At 40.2% G+C, this 21,154-nt stretch overlaps 1 protein-coding gene across 1 annotated transcript in view; it reads right to left on the bottom strand.

The window, feature by feature from the left end:
- The window catches only part of LOC127632797 (voltage-dependent P/Q-type calcium channel subunit alpha-1A-like), a 132,602-nt gene that overhangs the window by 2,570 nt on the left and 108,878 nt on the right, over positions 1 to 21,154 (bottom strand). Inside the window, exons 41-46 of the mRNA XM_052111570.1 lie at positions 17,338 to 17,444; positions 16,373 to 16,514; positions 11,670 to 11,789; positions 9,324 to 9,359; positions 3,337 to 3,553; positions 2,722 to 2,957 (exon numbers count right to left, since the gene is read on the bottom strand). Coding sequence (XP_051967530.1) covers positions 2,722 to 2,957; positions 3,337 to 3,553; positions 9,324 to 9,359; positions 11,670 to 11,789; positions 16,373 to 16,514; positions 17,338 to 17,444 — 858 coding nt within the window. The remainder of the gene's footprint in view (positions 1 to 2,721; positions 2,958 to 3,336; positions 3,554 to 9,323; positions 9,360 to 11,669; positions 11,790 to 16,372; positions 16,515 to 17,337; positions 17,445 to 21,154) is intronic.

The raw sequence follows: 21,154 nt of genomic DNA, 5'->3' as shown, positions 1-21,154 counted from the left end.
AATTTTCTTTTTTGAGTGAACTATCCCTTGTTGTGAGGAATTGATGGCATTTACTTTCTTAATACACATTCCTGGTTGCATTGGTTAGGGTTGTGTATTGATACAGATTTCCCGATTCGAATCTGATTCACAAGCTCTCCATTCAATTCCAATTTCGGATTAATTTGTGTATACTTAAGTTATAATGTCCGTTTTGCTTACATATTAAATGTCCATAGAAACTTCCTTATAAGAGGCCAAAAAAGTGCATAAAGTGGCAAAGTGCTCAGTGCAGGAACACAACATATGTAGATATGTACGTGCACGTTTATCCATATATGTATGTATTTCCCTTGACATGTGTGTTTGCTAGTATACCATATATGAAAGTATAATGCATGTCTATGAGATCTTTTTGAATATATGAATATGCATCAACTAGAGGAGTTGTGGTGAACGCTTTACTGTGACCTGTAAATGGAATCCGGTGCGGTTTATTACTTGGACACCGATGAAGCTAAAATGTTTTGTTCCTGTACTGAGCACTTCGGCACTTCTTGCACTTTTTTGGCCTCTTAATATATATCCTTGAAGTTTATTACTATGGACACTGTGTACATGCTTTTTTTCCTTGGATTAGATTTTTTGAGCCTATGCACTAAAGCAACATGGATAATGTATAATGTATAAGCTCTCAGCTTTTGGCACAGAATACTGATTTTAAAAATGCTTTTTTTCATTAGTTTTTTGGTCATTTTTGTCACATTTGTTTTATGGGGGGGGGGGGTCACCCAATTTGGAATGCCCAATTCCCAATGCCCTTTTAAGTCCTTGTGGTCGCGTAGTGACTCACCTCAATCAGGGTGGAGGAGGACGAATCCCAGCTGCCTTCGCGTCTGAGACAGTCAACCCGCGCATCTTATCACATGGTTTGTTGAGCGTGTTGCCACGGAGACATGGCATGTGTGGAGGCTCACGCTATTCTCCGCGGCATCCACGCACTCACCACGTGCCCCACCGAGAGCGAGAACCAATTATAGCGACCACAAGGAGGTTATCCAATGTGACTCAACCCTACCTAGCAACCGGGCCAATTTGGTTGCTTAGGAGACCTGGCTGGAGTGACTCAGCACGCCCTGGGATTCACTCCAGGGGTGGTAGCCAGCGTCTTTCCCACTGAGCTATCCAAGCCCCCCATTTTTGTCACATTTTAGCTATTTAAAAATGTCCATGCATTCTATTAATAATTATGTCTTTAAATTGCATATTTATATATTAATCTTGCATATATACAGTTTATTTTGCTATACGTTTATTGTTTGCATGCACAATTTTTACTATTTGCAAGTGTTTACATTGACATGTAGAACAAGTGCCAAAATGGTACTGTCTCTTTAAGAATAGTGGCAGTTCCGCAGTGAGTGTCTAACAGAAGTGTTTCAGTTGAGTGCATGTTAACGAGAGTGCATTTGCATCCATGCACTATTTTGTTTTTGATCAACAACTTAATGTAAATAATAAAAAGGGTATTAACATGAGATATTACAATAACAAATGAACCGTGTGGATCTCGTCTTTGGACATACATTACACGTAATTACACGTAACATTAAACCAAACTTTTTCTCTCAACATGCAGTGAAAGGATTTCAGTGCTGAACTTCTTCACTGATGAGTCAAATCTGAATATGTACCAGCCTGTGGCAAATCAAAGACACAATATTTGGTCACATGCGTGAGTGCTTTAAGACAAGGCATACTCTAAGCAAGTACATGAATGCAGATATGATCACTTGGCCACCACATTACCAAAGCGTGGTCCAGTTGAACATGATTAATGTACGTTCTTGTGTTACTATGGCGGTAACAAACCTCAGTACTCAAGGGGGCGATAGAGTCACCTTCAAATGTTTGAGCCATTAATCTTTATTTAATGTTATTAAGGTAAGTTGCTGCAAATATGTCGACTTTAGCTAATTGCTCAGAAAAATTCTCTTCAATCTGATGTTCTGCAATGACTTAAAAGACAAAATTCACCATTGAAGCGGCCAGTTCACACTAACGCTATAGCGCCCCTTGTGGCAATGTTGAAAATGTAACGTGCACTTGTGTTGGGTTATGAATTGCACTCGGACACGTTTCAGAACGTAATGATGTGTGAAATCGAGCTTGAGTAGCAAGATGCATCTGTGTTCACGAACTGGCGTTGAGTATGATTCTGCCTTTACTCATCGATCTTGGGATTTAAAGGAATATTCCGGGTTCCATACATGTTAAGATCAAACGACAGGATTAGTGGCATAATGTTGATTACCACTAAAAATTATTTTGACTCGTTCCTCCTTTTCAATACAAAAATCGAGATTACGGAATCGTTCAAATGAAGATCGCGATGCATCGAAAAATAAATATTTTGATCCTCGCACATGATTCATCAATAACAAAATAACAAATTAAAAAATTAAACAGGTTTTGAACAAAATGAGGGTGAGAAAATGAAGACCATTTTTTTGTGTGAACTATACCTATAAATGAATTGGAATACACCAGTCCTAAGTGTCAAGGTTTTTTTGTTTTGTCAAAATTGTTCTCAGTTGTAATTGACAGCATGCAGTACATTAAGTTCAAAATAACCCGGATTCTTTCTATAATTCTTAACATGTATGCTGCTTGCGTTTTATGCTTATTCAATTTGTACGTAAATATAAAATTTCTATTTTAGTGTGTTTGTTTGTGGCCCACCTGTCGGTGACCACGGCCCTCACTCGGTGAGCGGGACCAATGGCGGTCGCATCTGTCGTGAGGATGACGAGGGTAGTCCCGCTCGTGACTGTACCGCTCCTTATCCACCGAGCTGTGGTGGTGATGATGATGATGGTGGTGGTGGTGGCGGTCTTTTGCTCGACCCCGCTCTCGCTCTCTCTCTTTAGTTGGAAGATCACCTGACTGTGTAGTGGTGCTAAGATCCGTGCCCAGACCTGATGAGATGCGAGATGAGGCAGCACAAGACATTGCCATCAGACCCTCAATATGAAATAAAGTATGGGGTAAGTGCTGTTGTTGATTCATAATGTATGTGTAGTGAGGGTATGTAATGGTACAGTGCTAAATATAGGTGTAACCAGAGCCCAAAAAGGTTTTGAGATTCATCCACTTCAACAACATTCAGAGGTGGTCAAAATAAAACCAAGAGAATTCAGCTTGAAATCCAGCACCACTCACAAGTGCTCAAAAGAGATGCACTGAAATGCAAATTAAGACCAAGTGTAAATGGTGATGTGTCTCGCATGACCACTTGTGATTAGGTCACATGAGATAGATCTAAACAGGGTCTATGTGTGTGTTCAGTTGTGTGACCTGTGTCTGCGTCTGTATAGCGGGTTAGGGATCTCTCTGAGGTGCGGTGACTGCGATCTCTCTCCCGCTCTCGTTCTCTCCTTCGTGGTCCATGTCTGTGACCCTCCTCTGACACCACCCGCTCCAGAGAGTAATCGTCCAATCGCACGCCTCGACCTGAACGTCCGTGGACCAATGAGGACGTAGAGCGCCGCATTGGACTTGTGTCTGTGATGGTCTACAGATAAAAAAAGAAAAAGAAAAGGAAGAAAAAGAGTGGGAAAAGACAGACGGTTACATTGAAGTGTGATTTCAAACAAGGGTTTGATTGTATGCAGTGTTACAAGTGCATCTGTGTGCATATGGGGCAATATTTGAATACAGTCAGCTTAGCACACAGTCCATTCCAAACCCACAGAGAAAACCAATGCACGAGAATATCGGTCATGCTCAATGAGGTCGGAAAGAGAAATAGAGGACAACAGGTAAAGCGGTGGAACTCTAGCGGAAAATACAGAGAGAAAGAGAAGGACATTGTGTTGACTAATAAGGGAGAAAGTTAAAGAGAAAGACAGACAGTCAGACAGACAGAAAGATAGACCGACAAACAGGAAGATAGCTAGACAGACACACAGACAGACAAACAGATAAACAGACAAACAGACAAACAAACAGACAGACAGACAGCCATCCAGACTGGATGGAAGGCAAACAGACAGACAGTCAGACAGATAAATGTTAGACAGACAGACAGACAGACAGACAGAGAGACAGAGAGACACACAGAGACAGACAGACATATAGACAGACATCCAGACTGGAAGGAAGACAGACAGACAGACTGATAGATGATAGACAGATATACAGACAGACAGACAGACATACAAGAAGGAAGATAGATAGACAGACAGACAGAGAGACAGACATATAGACAGACATCTAGACTGGAAGAAAGACAGATAGACAGACAGTCAGACAGACAGATGATAGACAGATATGTAGACAGTAGGGCTACACCTAATGATTATTATGATAATTGATTAATCTAACGATTATTAGAACGATTATTCGACTATTCTGCGATTATTGCAACGATTAATCATTAACACTTAACCGATTATTCAGCTTGTGTCCCGACTTAAAAGGTTGTATTAAACGTGCTTTCTAACAATAAAGAGGGCAAAATAATCTTTTAAAAATACCTCTAAATGACATTCACTGAATTAAAGGGAAAAACGTCATGGTTACTGTTGTAACCTCCGTTCCCCGAGGGAAAGAACGAGATGTTGTGTCAAATGAAGTGACACAAGGGGTCTTCATGGGATGCCAAACGTACCTCTGAACTTGCGAAAAGACCAATGTCAAGTTGGCAGACAGAATTTTCATGCCCCGCCCCCGACATACGAGTATAAAGGCAGGCAGGGCAGCGAGTGCCACTCAGGATTTTGCACTGAGGAGCCAAAAATATGGTACGGGCATTACAGTGGTAGGTCTAGCGCTGTGACTTTCGTGACAGCGAGGTCGGTGGCAGAGCGCAGTTCCTGCAGCACGTCGGGGTCGGAACTAACCAGGTGCAGATCTTTGAGTGCCTTGGCTTGGTGAACTTGCAGGAGAGCCATGGCATGCAGGGAGAAGGCAGCCAGTCCGGTGGCGCTGTAAACATTCGAGGTCAGTGATGACGTCATTCTATAGGCTCTGGAGGGGAGTACTGGGCGATCCCACCGGGTGGCTGCGTTCTCAGGACACAAGTGGATCGCAACCGCTCTGTCCACCTGGGGGACCTCTGTGTACCCGAGGGCCGCCCCGCCATCCAGGGTAGTGAGAGCAGACGAGCGGAGGGGTCAGTTCTGGGCAGTAAAAGGTGCCCTCCATGACCGTGTCAGCTCATCATGCACTTCCGGGAAGAACGGAACCGTGGGGGTGAGGGTGGGGTGGCTATGAGCGGCGCCCTGACCCGAAGAACCGATCGAGTAGCCGTGAGGGGGGACGGAGGTTTCCAGTCCACCCTCGCTCCTCACGGTGTCCCGGGAAAGCATAGCGGACATCCGTGCGTCAGGCTCAGGTTCAGAGGTACGTTTCGCGTCCCAGGAAGACCCCTTGTGTCACTTCATTTGACACAACATCGAGTGAGTGACAGAAGGGGAAATAATTTTTATTAAGTTTAATTCAGTAAAGAAATTCACTGCAAAACAATGCTCTTGTTATAAAGGGTTTTTATTTTGTTTTCCATTTAAAATTGTCTAAAAATCCATGGAACAAGATACATTTACTTGAGGAGCAACATATAAAATATTTAGACTTGCTTTAAGAGAATGTATCTTAAATATACAGTAAGTGTCTTTTGTATATACCTGTATTTTTCACTTGGTTAAACTTCTGCGAGTGCAGTAAAGACAAAAAAAAGACAAAAACAGCCGGTGCAGTTTCAATCTCTCCCTCTTTAGATTGGGACATTCACAAAACTCACAGAAGAGGTGCTGACCGCACAGAGAAATGCCAGTTTTCCGAGTTTGTAGTTATTTACATGATCCGCATCCATATTATTTGATCTTTAATAAGCTATAACACATTAAATATAACTGCATTTAAGATGTAACGTCGGGGTGTTTCCTTTAAAGAGGTCCGGCTCCATTTATTCCACAACGAGAGTGCTTCTGTATTTACTTACTTTCTATTTTTGCATTATAATTCCCTCGTACTTTGCGATCTACATCATCTGAAGCTGTTTGGAAAGTTTCGAGTGCATCTGGACTGTGATCGGAGTAATTCTTCCTCTCCTCAATCAGTCGTGAACTTCAGTGCTGCTCTCACGCATCATCAGAGTTTAATATGATCTCATGTTACGTTAAATTACATCAAATGACTATTCGACAACTAACATTTTTGTCGACAATTTTTTATTGTCGACGTTGTCGTTATTGACTAATCACATTATCAGCCCTAATAGACAGACAAACAGACAGACAGACAGACATACAAGAAGATAGATAGACAGAAAAACAGAGAGACAGACAGAGAGATAGACAGACAGACACATAGAGAGACAAGAAGGAAGATAGATAGATAGACAGACAGACAGAGAGACAGACAGACAGACATCCAGACTGGAAGACAGATAGAGAGACAGACAAACAGAAAGGAAAATAGATAGACAAACAGACCGACTGATAGAAAGATGGGTAGACAAACAGAAAGACAGATTGATAAATAGTCAGACAGACAGATAGATGGTAGACAGATAGATAGTCAAACAAACAAACAAAGATACAAACAAACAAACAAGCAAACAAACCAGGAAGATAGCTATACAGACAGACAGACAGACAGATAGATAGACAGATAGATAGATAGACAGACAGACAGACAGACAGATAGATAGATAGATAGATAGATAGATAAACAGACAGACAGACAGACAGACAGACAGATAGATAGATAGATAGATAGATAAACAGACAGACATGTAGACAGACAGATAGATAGATAGACAGATAGATAGATAGACAGACAGACATGTAGACAGACAGACAGACAGACAGACAGACAGACAGACAGACAGACAGATAGATAGATAGATAGATAGATAGATAGATAGATAGATAGATAGATAGATAGATAGACAGACAGACAGACAGATAGACAGACAGACAAAAAGATAGATAGACAGACAGACAGACAGACAGATAGATAGATAAACAGACAGACATGTAGACAGACAGACAGACAGACATGTAGACAGACAGACATACAGATAGATAGATAGATAGACAGACAGACAGACAGACAGACAGACAGACAGACAGATAGATAGATAGATAGATAGATAGATAGATAGACAGACAGACAGACAGACAGACAGACAGACAGACAGACAGACAGACAGACAGACAGATAGATAGATAGATAGATAGATAGATAGATAGATAGATAGATAGATATTATCGCATGCCTTTCATGCACAGCAGCATTTTCTAATACAAGCAGAACCTTAAAATACTCATTGCTCGTTGCCCGTCTGCCATAGCTGAGCACACACAACCCAATTCAGCCAAATTCAGCCAAGTACACTGGTCCATGCACACACCCTTAGGAACAAAGGTCTTCTGAGAGTCTGTAGCATGTGTGGACACACTCAGACATTACTGAGTCATTGCTTGGGAAACAACTGTCTATCTGCATCTGAGCATGATCTGAATATTGAAATATCCTTTTGCTAACTCCCTCTCTGTCACAAACTCGCACACATGCCATGCGCTTTATCGGGACATGCTGACGACATGACTGCTACTGGCCAAAAGTTTTCCTGTTAAAAAATCCATGCGTCAATAACTATGACAAGAACGGCAAAAAGCTCCCCATGTCCACAGGAGAAGATATACAAAGCAGACACACACGCACACAGACATACATACAGGGAAACTGGGCTGCATAAGTTGACAGGGAAAAAGTCAGAGTGCAAAAGATATAGAGATGAACAGAATAGAATAGAGAGAAATAGAATAGATAGATGAATAAAATGGTGATGAATAGACTAGAGTAGAACAGAAAAAAGACAAATAGAATAGAGAGACATATCGAATAGAGATAGAATAGAATAGATGAGAATAGAATAAAACATGGACATGGAATAGAATAGAAAAAATATACATAGAATATAGACAAAAAGAGACAAATAAAATAGGGAAGAATATAACAGAGAGATGAATAGAATAGAGATTTATAAAAAAAAGTTTAAATAAAAAAATAGAATTAAGGAAAATAGACAAATGGAAGAGGCAAAAGGAATAGAACAGAAATAGATAAAAAATAGAATAGAATAAAGACAAACAGAATTGAATAGAGATTATAAAGTATAGAATGCAGACAAATAGAATACAGATTAAAGAGATTAATAGAAAACTGAAAATAATAGAGACAAATAGAGTTGAATAGAACAGAATAGAGATTAAAAGATAGAACAGAGACAAATAGAATAGAGACAAACGTACTAGAATAAAATAGAAAAGAATAGAATAGATGAAAATAGAATAGAACATGGACATGGAATATAATAGAATAAAGATACATAGAATATAGACAAAAAGAGACAAATAAAATAGAGATGAATAGAATAGATATTTATAAAAAAAAATTAATAAAAAACAGAATTAAGGAAAATAGAATAATAATTGAGAAAAAAAGAATAGAGATGAATAGAACAGATGAAAATAGACAAATAGAATAGAATTGAGACCTACAGAATAGTAACGAATAGACTAGAGAAATGAATAGAATAAAGATTAATGTAATAGTAAAATCGAATACAATAAACAAACAGAATAGAATAGAATAGAGACAAATAGAATTGAATAGAGATTATAAGAATAGAATGCAGACAAATAGAACAGAGATGAAAGGGATGAATAGTGAAAATAATAGAGACAAATAGAATAGAGAGAGACAAACAGAATAGAGTGGAATAGAACAGAATAGAGATTAAATAATAGAACTGAGACAAATAGAACAGAGATGAAAGAGATTAATAGAATAGTGAAAAGAATAGAGACAAACTTAATAGACTACAATAGAAAAGAATAAAATAAAATAGAATAGAGATGATCAGAATAAAATAGCAGATAAGATATAAAGAATAGAGAGGGAAGACAGAAAAGGAGGGTGAATATAAGAAAGATGGAATATGAGACTTAAAGGGACAGTTCACCCAAAGATGAAAATTCTCTCATTATTTACTCACCCTCATGCCATCCCAGATGTGAGCTGAGATATTCTACTAAAAATCTTAATTTGTGATATGCAGAAGAAAAAAATATCATACACATCTGGAATGGCATGAGGGTCAGAAAATCAGAGATTTTACATTTTTGGGTGAACTATCCCTTAAAAAAAGACATGGAATCCTAAAACACAGTAAATGAGAAGAGAAGGAAGAAGAGCATGGAGGAGAGGGAGAGAGAGAGAGAGAGAGAGAGAGAGGGAGAGAGAGGCAGAAAGCCATAGACGGTACATACACTGAGGTTACTTCCTCGCGGCCTGTGTCTCCGTCGCTGTTGAACAGCAGACAGACGTGTGCAGAACAGGACAAACGCATGAAACCACAGGGATGACACACACAGAGCACAGCAGAGAAGGTGTGTGTGTGTGTGTGTGTGTGTGTGTGTGTGTATGTGTGTGTGATTGTGAGAAAGAAAAGAGAGAGACAACGAGAGAGTAGGATACAGAAAAACCACCAAATAGCACCGGAACCACAGAAAGTAAAAGGGAAGGAAGAAAAGAGGAAACAGAGAAAATGAGGAAGGAAGGAAGGGAGTAGAAGGGAAGGAGGGAGGGAGCCATGGGGAACACGGTGAGGATGACGAGGATAAAACGATAAGAAAGAAAACAAAGGGATTGGGGAGAGGCCAAAAATGAAAAAAGAGAGATATAAAAAGAAAAGTGTAGAAGAGAGAGCGAGAGAGAGATTGTGATCCCATTTGAATTAAGAGAGAGAGAGAGAGAGAGAGAGAGAGCAGAGAAACATACAAGCATTGACAGATAGGGGTCGGGGGGAGGAGGAGGAAAAGGAAAGAGAAAAGAGACAAAAATTGAGCTAGTGTAGAGGAAGATAGGAAGCACACTAACACACTTACCGCAGCAGAGCGCACACTCTGTGGGGCAGAGCAGTGTTAGACAAAAGTGAGTCACACATTTACATTACAGCTTTACACAACACACTGCCAGCTATACACAAACATACAATGAACACTCTGGATCCTCATACTTCCTGCATTACTGTATATTCAGCACACTTCCAACAACACAAACGCATAACACATATTGCTTCACCCAGACTGGTACTGATTTGTTCTGATTGCCTCATATAACAGAAAAACACGTGAAAATCCAGTTTCACACACTCGGACAAAATACTCAACCCAGACACATCTCCAACAAATAGACAACCAAGAGATCATGAGGTTATGTGAGGCTGAGAAATGGTGTGTGTGTGTGTGTGTGTGTATGAATGTGTGTTTGTCTGCAACTGAGCATTTATTCACTGTAGCACGCAGGCTTTTAGGGAACAGAACAAAATAGTCTTAAATGTGCATAAGTGTACTTACATTGGTTGTGTGTTATGTGCTATGTGTTGTGGGTTTATGTTTGTGTTGCTGCATCATGTGTAGCGAGCGTGCTACTGCCTCTAGAGGTTGATTTGTGGCAGGATCGGTTTTACAACATGTTTTCAAACTGATTTCAGTCCAGTTAAATAAAGCAACAAACCATAAGAACCTGTGCATTACAGTGTTTTTACAAGGGGTTAAAAAGTAGGCTTGGAAGGCAATATATTATTTATTTACATTATATAAAAAATAAGCCTATCATTGGCCTATGGTTAGGACTGGTAATCTGGCATACCGGGCATTTTCCCGGTGGGCCGACGCACTTTGGGGCCAATCAGGGGTGGACTGGCCATCGGGAGAACCGAGCGGGCCGGTGGGTCGGCCGCGTAATGGGCTGAATGGGCCTCGATAAGCTAAAATGAGCCGTCGCGTTATGCAGCACAGACCACAAAACGCTGCCGTGATATGACGAAAAGGAGCTGAAAGGCAGAGTTGCATGACAGGAACAACAGATGGCACCTTTATCCCATTATGGTACGGTTGCTAAGCAAAATTAAAGGAAAAAAAGACTGGAGACAACTTGCCTCATTAATATGTATTTTCATTGACGTGCAGTTACAGGTGTGTGTGTATGTCTGCTAATTAACTTTACAATGGTTTAGAATGTGGGTTATCCAATCGGATTTTAAAACCGATAAAAATAATTAGTATGCACAAAAAGACTATTATCACATGAATTGACTTCCTATTTTTGTTGTTAAAAAAATCGCTACCTTAAATCAAGCTCCGGCAATTGCACACTTCAGACACACCAAGGTTTTCCTGAAAGTGAGCCATGGTGGTATGACAATGCAGGGAACACACACTCACACTCACACACACGCACGCACACGCACGCATGACACACACGCACGCATGCACACACGCGCACACACACACGCGCACACACACACGCGCACACACGCACACACACACACACACACACACAAACACATGGCCATGCAGGTAAGTGAACATCAGGGCATGAGCCACTTATCCATATGCCCTTTGACTCTTGATTAAGACATGCTAGCATTTACATGTTAGCATGACAGCAAAACAAACAACTGTTTTGAAGTTTGGTTCCCCAAACCAAAGCGGTCATGGGCTGTTAGCTGGATAAATGACTGTGGATGAATGTCAGGGGAAAGGACGATAGCAGATAAAAATGGATGGATGAAAAGATAAAGGGATTGATGGAAGGATGATGGTGCTCACTTGGTTGTCTGCTGAGAGGCGTGGCATGGAGATGGTCCGCCCATGCCCTTCCATTGAGTGACAGGGGTCAGTGTCCGAGTAACCGTCCCCAACAGGCCCAATTTCTCTCATTTCTACCGTCTGCAAAACAGAGCAACAGCATGTGGGCTGGGCTAATGCCTGCATCACCGGCCTACAGCTCTATCTGATCCTTGACCAATGAGGAGTAAAACCAGTAGAGGGCAATGTCATGCTCAAAAGTCAGGTGTGGACTTAAAGACATTAGATCAAAGAAGGAAAAAGGGGATGTTCAAATGGTCAAAGATGTCAGTATAGTGCATGTTAACATTAAAAACCAGTTCAGATGGATGCAAAAATGTGCTCTGTGTGAACGGTCAAAATTCAATGATCCATCGTTTTCAGCTAGATGTAGCGTACAGTATCATTGGGCAATGATCATTGGGTGTGAAAGGGTTTATTTTTGTAATACTTTTTCATCATTATTATAATCACATTATAGCATTTATTTTTATGTTAAATTCTATCATTTAATATTATGTCATGAAATTGCAAATATAATACTGATATAAGCTGTCACTGTTTGAAATAATGTGGACAATTTACAAGTATTTACATTGAGTTGAAATTCCTTTAAACAACAAAGGCAAAATGGTACTGTCTCTTTAAGAATACCGGCAGTTCGGTGAGCGTCTGAAGTGTTTCGGATGAGCATGAATTAATGAGAGAGGAGTCGAACGGTTTCTTTACCGCATATGTGCCATGTGTGATCAGAATTAATGTTTTCTTTTAATTTTTCATCATCAACTGGCTGTAAAGAACAGAAAGGATATTAATAGAAAGTGGATCTTTGATGGACCCACATTCGACTGAGAAAATGTTCTGTTTTAATTTCAAGACTTTTAAGCAGTTTTCAACACTACAAGGTGATTTTTCAGGCAACCCAAAACAATGGGACACTAAATGGCACACTATTCCAGGACAGTCTGAAAGTCTGTGCCAAGTTTGGTGGATGTAGCTTGAGAAAAAAAAATAAAAAATAACACAAAGTTTGTAGAATAACAGTATGTTGGCCTTGCCAACAAAATAATATAGATAATCAATATCAATGATGAAACCTTTATCCAGTGGACTGCAAAAATCCTGAAATACCCGGTAAAATTTTGTCTCCCAATCCAACCCTTCTAGTGGCCGTGCCACCTGAGGCTGAGACTAGGTACAAACTAACCCTGTTGGATCTGATTGCCCACTTCTTGTTAAAGAACTTTCAACATAGAGCTAAAAGATCCCTTAGATGAGTGGCTAGTGCTGAGACATATCAGGGTCTGATGACTGTTGATCTACAGAGAAGTTACACTGAAGCAGAGATGAGAGTCTGGAGGGGGTTTGGTACGATCCAACAGACAGTGAGGAAGCAGCCACAAGCAGTGAACACCCCTGCAGTCTGGCAGAGGTGGTAGGGTCTATACTATGGAGATAAAACAGTATCAAAACATCTCACAAATGCACACGATAATCAACAAATGCACTTAATTGATCCATGCACACACAACAATCTACAAATACAAGCAACAGGTCCGCACATTGGCTCAATTCACAAATGCACCCATCAGAATGCAAAAATATAAGCTATACCATGACGTCTTTGCCAACCTTACAGTCCTCAAATGTGCTCACAAATACTGAGACTTTTACCATTGGTATTCTGCCTCAAGAATGTCCATTGCATTTGTGGATTGTTTTGAAACTCTTGTTACTTGATTCACAAATATAATCAAGCTGATCTCCACTCTAACTGCTTCTTATACTATGGTTGCTAATTGCCACCAGCTGTTAGCTTAGACCAGATACATCCTATTTTCTATTCTCTAGAGCCCCTCTGGCAGGGCTGGACTGTAATCTACCATACTGATCATTTCCCAGGTGGGCTGACGCACTTTGGGGCCGATCAGGGGCGGACTGGCCATCGGGAGAACTGAGCAGTGGGTCGGCTGCGAAACAGCCCTGCCCTCTGGAAGTGCGTGAGTAGTTTAGTAAATTCTTCACTTTATTTTCACTTCAAAACATCTTGTAATAATCAAAAACAAAAAGTGACTCCAGTCAGGTCTCCTAAGCAACAAAATTGGCCTGGTAGCTAGGGAGGGTAGAGTCACATGGGGTAACCTCCTCGTGGTCGCAATTAGTGGTTCGTTCTCGGTGGGGTGCGTGGTGAGTTGAGCGTGGATGCCGCGGTGGATGGCGTGAAGCCTCCACACGTGCTATCTCCGTTACAATACGCTCAACAAGCAACATTATAAGATGCACGGTTTGACGGCCTCAGACGCGGAGGCAACTGGGATTGAGGCGAGTCACTACGCCCCCACAAGGACTTAAAAAAGTGCATTGGGAATTGGGCTTTCCAAACTGCGGAAAAAAGGGGAAAAAATCCCCCCCACACCAAAAAATTGTCTACTTTTAAGTTACATTACAACATACTTCAAAATTGCATCTTTTTTAATAAAGAAATATTAGGAATGTCTTGAAGTTCAAACAACATCATGGCACATCCCTTAAAGCACAGAAGTAATACATTATGTGCAAAATCAATGATTGACTTAGAAGTGACACATGGACTGCTTGGATTTTTTCTTTGATTCTCTTCATCAGATTTATTTTCTCAGCCCTGGTCAGGTGGGATCATTTGTGATTACTTGATTAGGAGATTTCAAAGATTATTTATAGAGGTTACAGGGACGGATTTCCATTCGTATGTCCAGTACAAATCATTGTAATTCATATATTTTGACAGAAATATTGTCTAGAGTACAACCATCTTCAGCGACGTAAAAAAAAATGTCCTTAGAAACAGCCAATGGATGAATCCGCTTTTAAGGTCATTAAGCGTCCACTCAGTACCGCCGCTCCCTATAAACAGACTACATAGTCTGCGTAGGGCACCAACTCCCTAGGGGGGGCACTATCTTACCCTAGGAGGGCACAAGAAAGTCCACACAGATGATCGCTTCACGCACATATCACATGAACAACCCCCGTCCACCTGGAACTCTGCGTAGGGCATCAATTTGTCCAGCGGCAGCCCTGCGTCCACTTGAGGAACACGGGTTACATCATCATTTAACGTAAAATGAATGGAAGACAGTTCAGGTCAGCTTATTTGTATTTGTAAATCAAGGCTCAAAACAATCCTCAAATGCAAAAGCACATTCATGGACATCCTTGAGGCAGAATACCAATGGTAATGGTCTCAGTATTTATGTTGAATAGCTTATATTTGTGCATTCTGTTTGCGTGCATTTGTGAATTGAGCTGATGTGCAGATCTGTTGTGTGTATGTGTGGATTGCTGTGTGTGTGTAGGTAAATTGCATTCCTTTGTGAATTGCCTTGTGCCTCTGTGGACCAGTTGCATGCATTTGTGGATTGAGCAGACCTGTTGCTTGTATATGTGGAATGCTGTGTGTGTAAGGATAAGTTAAGTGCATTTGTGGATTGCCTTGTGCATGTGTGGATCTGTTGCATGAATTTGTAGATTGTCGTGTATGTCTGTGGATCTGTTGCATGAATTTGTAGATTGTCGTGTATGTCTGTGGATCTGTTGCATACATTTGTGGAATGCCTTGTGCGTGTGTGGATCTGTTGCATGCATTTGTGGAATGCCTTGTGCGTGTGTGGATCTGTTGCATGCATTTGTGGAATGCCTTGTGCATGTGGGGATCTGTTGCATGCATTTGTGAAATGCCTTGTGCGTGTGGGGATCTGTTGCATGCATTTGTAGATTGTCGTGTATGTCTGTGGATCTGTTGCATGCATTTGTGGAAAGGCTTGTGCGTGTGTGGATCTGTTGCATGCATTTGTGGAATGCCTTGTGCATGTCTGTGGATCTGTTGCATACATTTGTGGAATGCCTTGTGCATGTGTGGATCTGTTGCATGCATTTGTGGAATGCCTTGTGCATGTCTGTGGATCTGTTGCATACATTTGTGGAATGCCTTGTACGTGTGTGGATCTGTTGCATGCATTTGTGGAATGCCTTGTGCGTGTGTGGATCTGTTGCATGCATTTGTGGAATGCCTTGTGCATGTGTGGATCTTTTGCATGCATTTGTGGAATGCCTTGTGCATGTGTGGATCTGTTGCATGCATTTGTGGAACGCCTTTGTGTGTGTGGATGTGTTGCATGCATTTGTGGATTGTTGTGTATGTCTGTGGATCTGTTGCATGCATTTGTGGAATGCCTTGTGCCTGTGTGGATGTGTTGCATGCATTTGTAGATTATCATGTATGTCTGTGGATCTGTTGCATGCATTTGTGGATTGTCGTGTGCATTTGAGTGATGTTTTGATACTGTTTTATCTCCATACTATATAAACGTGCTGGGATGGACAGTGAAGTTCAAGAAAGGAACCAATTCATCAAAGAGATAACATCAAAGAGACCGATAAAGGTAGACCTTGTGAAAATATGAATGAGACGTGTGCCCTAAAGCTGCAAAACAGAGACGGTGTGACACTGATTGGCTGATGTACACAGCTCTTAAAATACCAAAGGTGGAGGGAAGGCAAGAAAAGATACTGTTGATGTAGTCACAAATCAACTCCGGCTTAGAGTCACAGTCAGAATAACAGGCTTTCTGGGGACGTGAAAAAAACGGTAGTGGTAGAGTCAGAGCATCGCTGATACACTTCTGATCTGGGATCTCAGGTATTACCTGTGGATTGTGCCGGCTGTCGTGGTGATCTTCCGGATAAGGTCTAACTGGGTTCCAGTTTTCCGGAACAGACTTCTGGGACATTTCCTGGGCACGCGATGTCACCCATGACTGGCTCTCACTCATACCACCCTCTGGAGGTCTGAAGCAGAGAAATGTAAAAGTGATTGAAAGCAGTAAAGGGAGGCAACACACTAGAGAAAGCTCTGATGGAGCATTTGATAGATAGGAATGCAGAAAACTACACAAGACGGTTTTGTGTTTCCTCATTTGGTTGCATTCATTAATTGTGATACACTTATACAAAAGGGGCTATGTGTTCACAAATATGTTTCTATTTGTACAAAACGCAGCACATTAATTTCATTCTGAATTTCACAGACACAAGTTGAAATTAAATAGAAGTATACGCACATTTATTAATAATTTTGAGACTAATTTCATCCCATACAACGCATATACAATATACTTGTTTAAATGGCTGAAGAAACAAAAATGCAGATAGATGTATATTGTAGAATTGAAACGATTTCAGCTGAGGAAATATAAAAAAGAAAGAGAAGAAGTGTGGCCTATAAGGAGAAGCAGAAAGACAACAATTAAAGCAAAGGCTTAGCAGAGAAGAGAGAGGCATTCTTTAACAGGTAAACCTCGTGAAACACATCAAGAACATGTCCTTGTCCATTTCAATCCCAAAAATTCACCCCAAATCAATCTAAAACATCCACAGTGCTGAAAGTGCCTGAAGTTGAAAAAACACCTATATCCAATATTTAAATGGTAAAATATTTATGCATACTGTATAGGTGCACTCCTTTTATTTATGCTAAATGTAGTTACCGTAAATACGAGGCACAAATGTTTGTAAAATTCATCCTGACAAATTAAGTTAACAGCTACAGTAAATCCTGACTTGCATAAAAGCATTGAAGGAGGAACAAGTCTGTGAAAAAGGTTCTACTCACAGGCTGTTGACAGGTTCCTGTGGTAACTCAGGGAGGCCGTTCAGCCCCTGTCCTCCTTCATGGTTCGGGGATGGCTCCATGCGCTGAAACATTAATGGCGTTCGGTTCTGTGTGAGATACGAACATGGCCTGCGGCTGGGATCAGACACACTCATGGGATATGGGGTAAAACACACAAGCCACTGTGCATCACACAGGTGGTGGGGTACCAGACAGCAGAGGTTACCCAGAGGGCATCATGGGAATCTGAGTCCTACAGTGCCCTCATGAACCTAAATGGATTTCTCCATTAAGGGGTTGTGCTGTCTGGGTAGATGGCTCGAGGCATTTCCATCCAACCCACCTGGAGGTATAGGCGGTAGTAACAATTTGGGGCGTGCTACAGTGAGCATCTGAGGTTCATGCTCATAGAATTGCATAAACTATGAGCTAACTCTAGAAATGGGAAACTCAGAGACTGTGGTAGCCCAAAGGTTACACCAAGAACCTCCCTTCAACATCCATTAATGAACAAATTGGCTAGACAAACGGAATCCACACGGAGGGAAAAAAGATTCCATGTTAGTGATGTTCCATGATTGACAATCGACAAATGGAAAAAGACCAGACAAAATGGGACAGAGATAAAAACAATTATACAACAATAAAGAGTAAGAGATTGGGGGTGAATCACATATGTCTGTAGCTTAGTTTCCATCCAATTTTTGCACTATTTTGTTTTCAACAAATTGTTTAAATTTGTTCTTCTGCCCGTTTCCATTCAAAAGGCCTTTTATTGATAAAATGGGGTGCGTGATGATGTCATCTTTTACGCATATGTTTTGGTTTATCGCAAAATAAATCTGCCCTTAAGCTGTTTCCATACAGAAATGTGTGTTTATCGCTAATTCGCCTCCCAGATTTCCCAAATTTGTTTCCTCAGTTGTTTTGGTAAAATGGGGAGAGTATTGAGACAATTCATTCAAATTAGCTTATTTAATTTCACAATTAAAATCAATCAGTAGACGAGGAATTGCAATCAAAAGAGAACTGTTGCCCTTCTGATAGGATTGTAATATTGGTCCTGATGTTGCACCTATCGCAGGTTGCCTCCGGTTCCAACCCGAAAGTGAATCCATCCATCCATCCATGTATATATGATGTGAGCACAACTATTAAAGAAACATTGATGCGGTGTAATATCAGGGTTTGCATATGATACATTCCTGATATTCAATAGACTATTTTAAACAATCATCTAATCTAAAGAATCGCCATCACGACTGCATCATGTCCCGTATAATTCTCCAGCAACTTTTAACGACCAACTGAACTTGATTGTCATCTAAAATTAATTTTAGCATCATAATGCAAATTTACATTTTCTGAAGAAGCAGCAAATGTGATTAGAGGTAAAGAGGGTTTGATTTCAAATATTTCAACATTTTAAAATGTTCAAAAGCTCGTTTTCTGAAAGTGAACTCATAATTGGACAAATAGTTCCGATAGTTTAAAGTCTTGAACATTCCGATGTAATTCAGCCGACTTTATTTACCTACAGAACAGGGTAAAGCTAATTTAAGTTTGTTTAAAGAAAAGGCATTTATAGGTCTAAAAATATATAAATATTTTTCGTTTGGTAATTTATTTAATTTCATACAGGGATTTTTGCAGGCATTTTTTTCAAAAGTGAGCTAAATAATAATTTAATAGAATTGGATTATATGTTAGTCTTCCAAAGAAGCACACTGAAGCTTTTCTCCTAGTTTTGTGTATTTATCTTTAATTTAAAACATCTTTGTGCACAGAAATTATGTTGTTTGTATTGTGGGCTAATTCTGTGACTGCCGTCTATTATTTTGAATGGTGTGGAAAAGCAACGTGAATAAATAAATGGATGTCTACCGCGATTAAATTAATCACAAACAGTGGCCATACATTTGTTCTCCTTGTACTTGTTGATGACCGGTGCATGATACGAGATATTTGTGTTGGCATTCCTGGAAGTTTCATGTTTGCAGTATCGGATCTATATGCCATTAAGATCAATCCATGAATCCATCATCACATACAATAAATTGTCTTTCAAGGATGTAAACTGTCATCATGATTAACATATGCTAACGATTGGGGTCTTGTCACATTACATTTTTGCGTCAATGCCAATTTTCTCGACAAAAAGTGCTTCCAAACCAGTTTTTCGTGACATTTGAAGTATCGAAATAGAGTTTATGCGAGTTAAACTGACACTTCTGAAATTTTTTCTGAAACCCTGTTTAAAGCTATATTTAGCGCTGACCTTAGCGATCGGATCATACGAAACGTGTCTTATTACCAGCTGTAAACAAGGTCTAAAATGACTGCAGATGGAGCAAGCAAATGCTGTAGAATGACTTGATTTCCTTGGTCATATGCAGGGCAGTACTGGTAATCTGGCATACCGTGCATTTTCCCGGTGGGCCGACGCACTTTGGGGCAGATCAGGGGCGGACTGTCCATTAGGAGAAATGGGCCGCGATAAGCTAAAATGAGCCGCTGCGTTATGCAGAACGGACCACAAAATGGTGCTGCAATATGCAGAAAAGGACAGCTGTGTTATTGTGTAACGTACATTCAGTTAAAATCATTAAGTTTATATATTTATATTTATATATTTATGCATTTGGCAGACGCTTTTATCCAAAGTGACTTACAGTGCACTTATTACAGGGACAATCCCCCCGGAGCAACCTGGAGTTAAGTGCCTTACTCAAGGACACAATGGTGGTGGCTGTGGGGATCGAACCAGCGACCTTCTGATTACCAGTTATGCGCTTTAGTCCACTACGCCACCACACCAAATTAAAACAACAACTTTAAAACAGCATTTTGGAGACTTTACGTTTGGGAGACACCATAACTCAATTCAACTGAGGAAACAAATTAACTCAATCATTTGAGTAGAGACAACTTATTAGGGTTTTCAGTGTACTTGCACTGTCATAAACAGTGCAAAATTGGACATGTCCCTATAAGTGATGTCAAAAGTACCGGTACTTCAGTACCGAATCATTACTAAAATAAAAAATATGTGCTTGACCAGAGGATCAGAGAAGCAGGCAGGATAAGAGTGCTAAATGTCAAATGTGCTTATTGTTATTGAATGCCCCTCAGATGTGAAATTAATGTAAACAAAGTCAAGTTATTGCAAACAGGTCGAAAAAAAAACCCAATTAGGTATGTGTCAAAAAATCTGATTTGAGCATTAGACCATGCAGTGCCCATCTATTACGCTGTTCAGTTTAATCAAACAACAATATTATAGGTACGGCTAGGTTTATGGTTAGTGTTAGGGTTCAGGTTAAGGGTTGGGTTAGGATTATGGGTAAGGTACATTAAATGTAAGTACAATGCAACAATGTGAGCATATATTAAAAAGTACATTGTATCACATGCTTAAGTAGTTCAAGACACCTAACAGAAAGTGAGTGCAACTTTTTAAATAGGCTAAAGGATATCGAGGAATCGTGGAATTTTACTGGTATTGGTAAAGACTACTAAAATTTAGCAATCGTATAGTTTAACCTGTTGATACGCAATCGCCAGCCCGCGGTAGAGACGTCACTCTGCCTACATTTAATATATAATTTACTATCTATAAATGTAATTAAAGATGTATCATTTGTTATGCATCTTGTCAAAGGTCTGAGGGTTCAACATTGATATCCGATCTCTGTTTCACGATAGTAATCCTCCAGAAACAGTAATTGAGTTATTTGTGTCAGGAGTACAAATGAAAACATACAATATCAAAACGTGACTTTTATTATGAGAACATGCGATATCAAAACGGGACTTT

This window comes from Xyrauchen texanus, chromosome 39, assembly GCF_025860055.1.
Source record: "Xyrauchen texanus isolate HMW12.3.18 chromosome 39, RBS_HiC_50CHRs, whole genome shotgun sequence".
NCBI lineage: Eukaryota > Metazoa > Chordata > Actinopteri > Cypriniformes > Catostomidae > Xyrauchen > Xyrauchen texanus.
The sequence above is the reverse complement of the archived record's forward strand: the minus strand, read 5'-3'. Positions and strand labels throughout refer to the sequence as shown.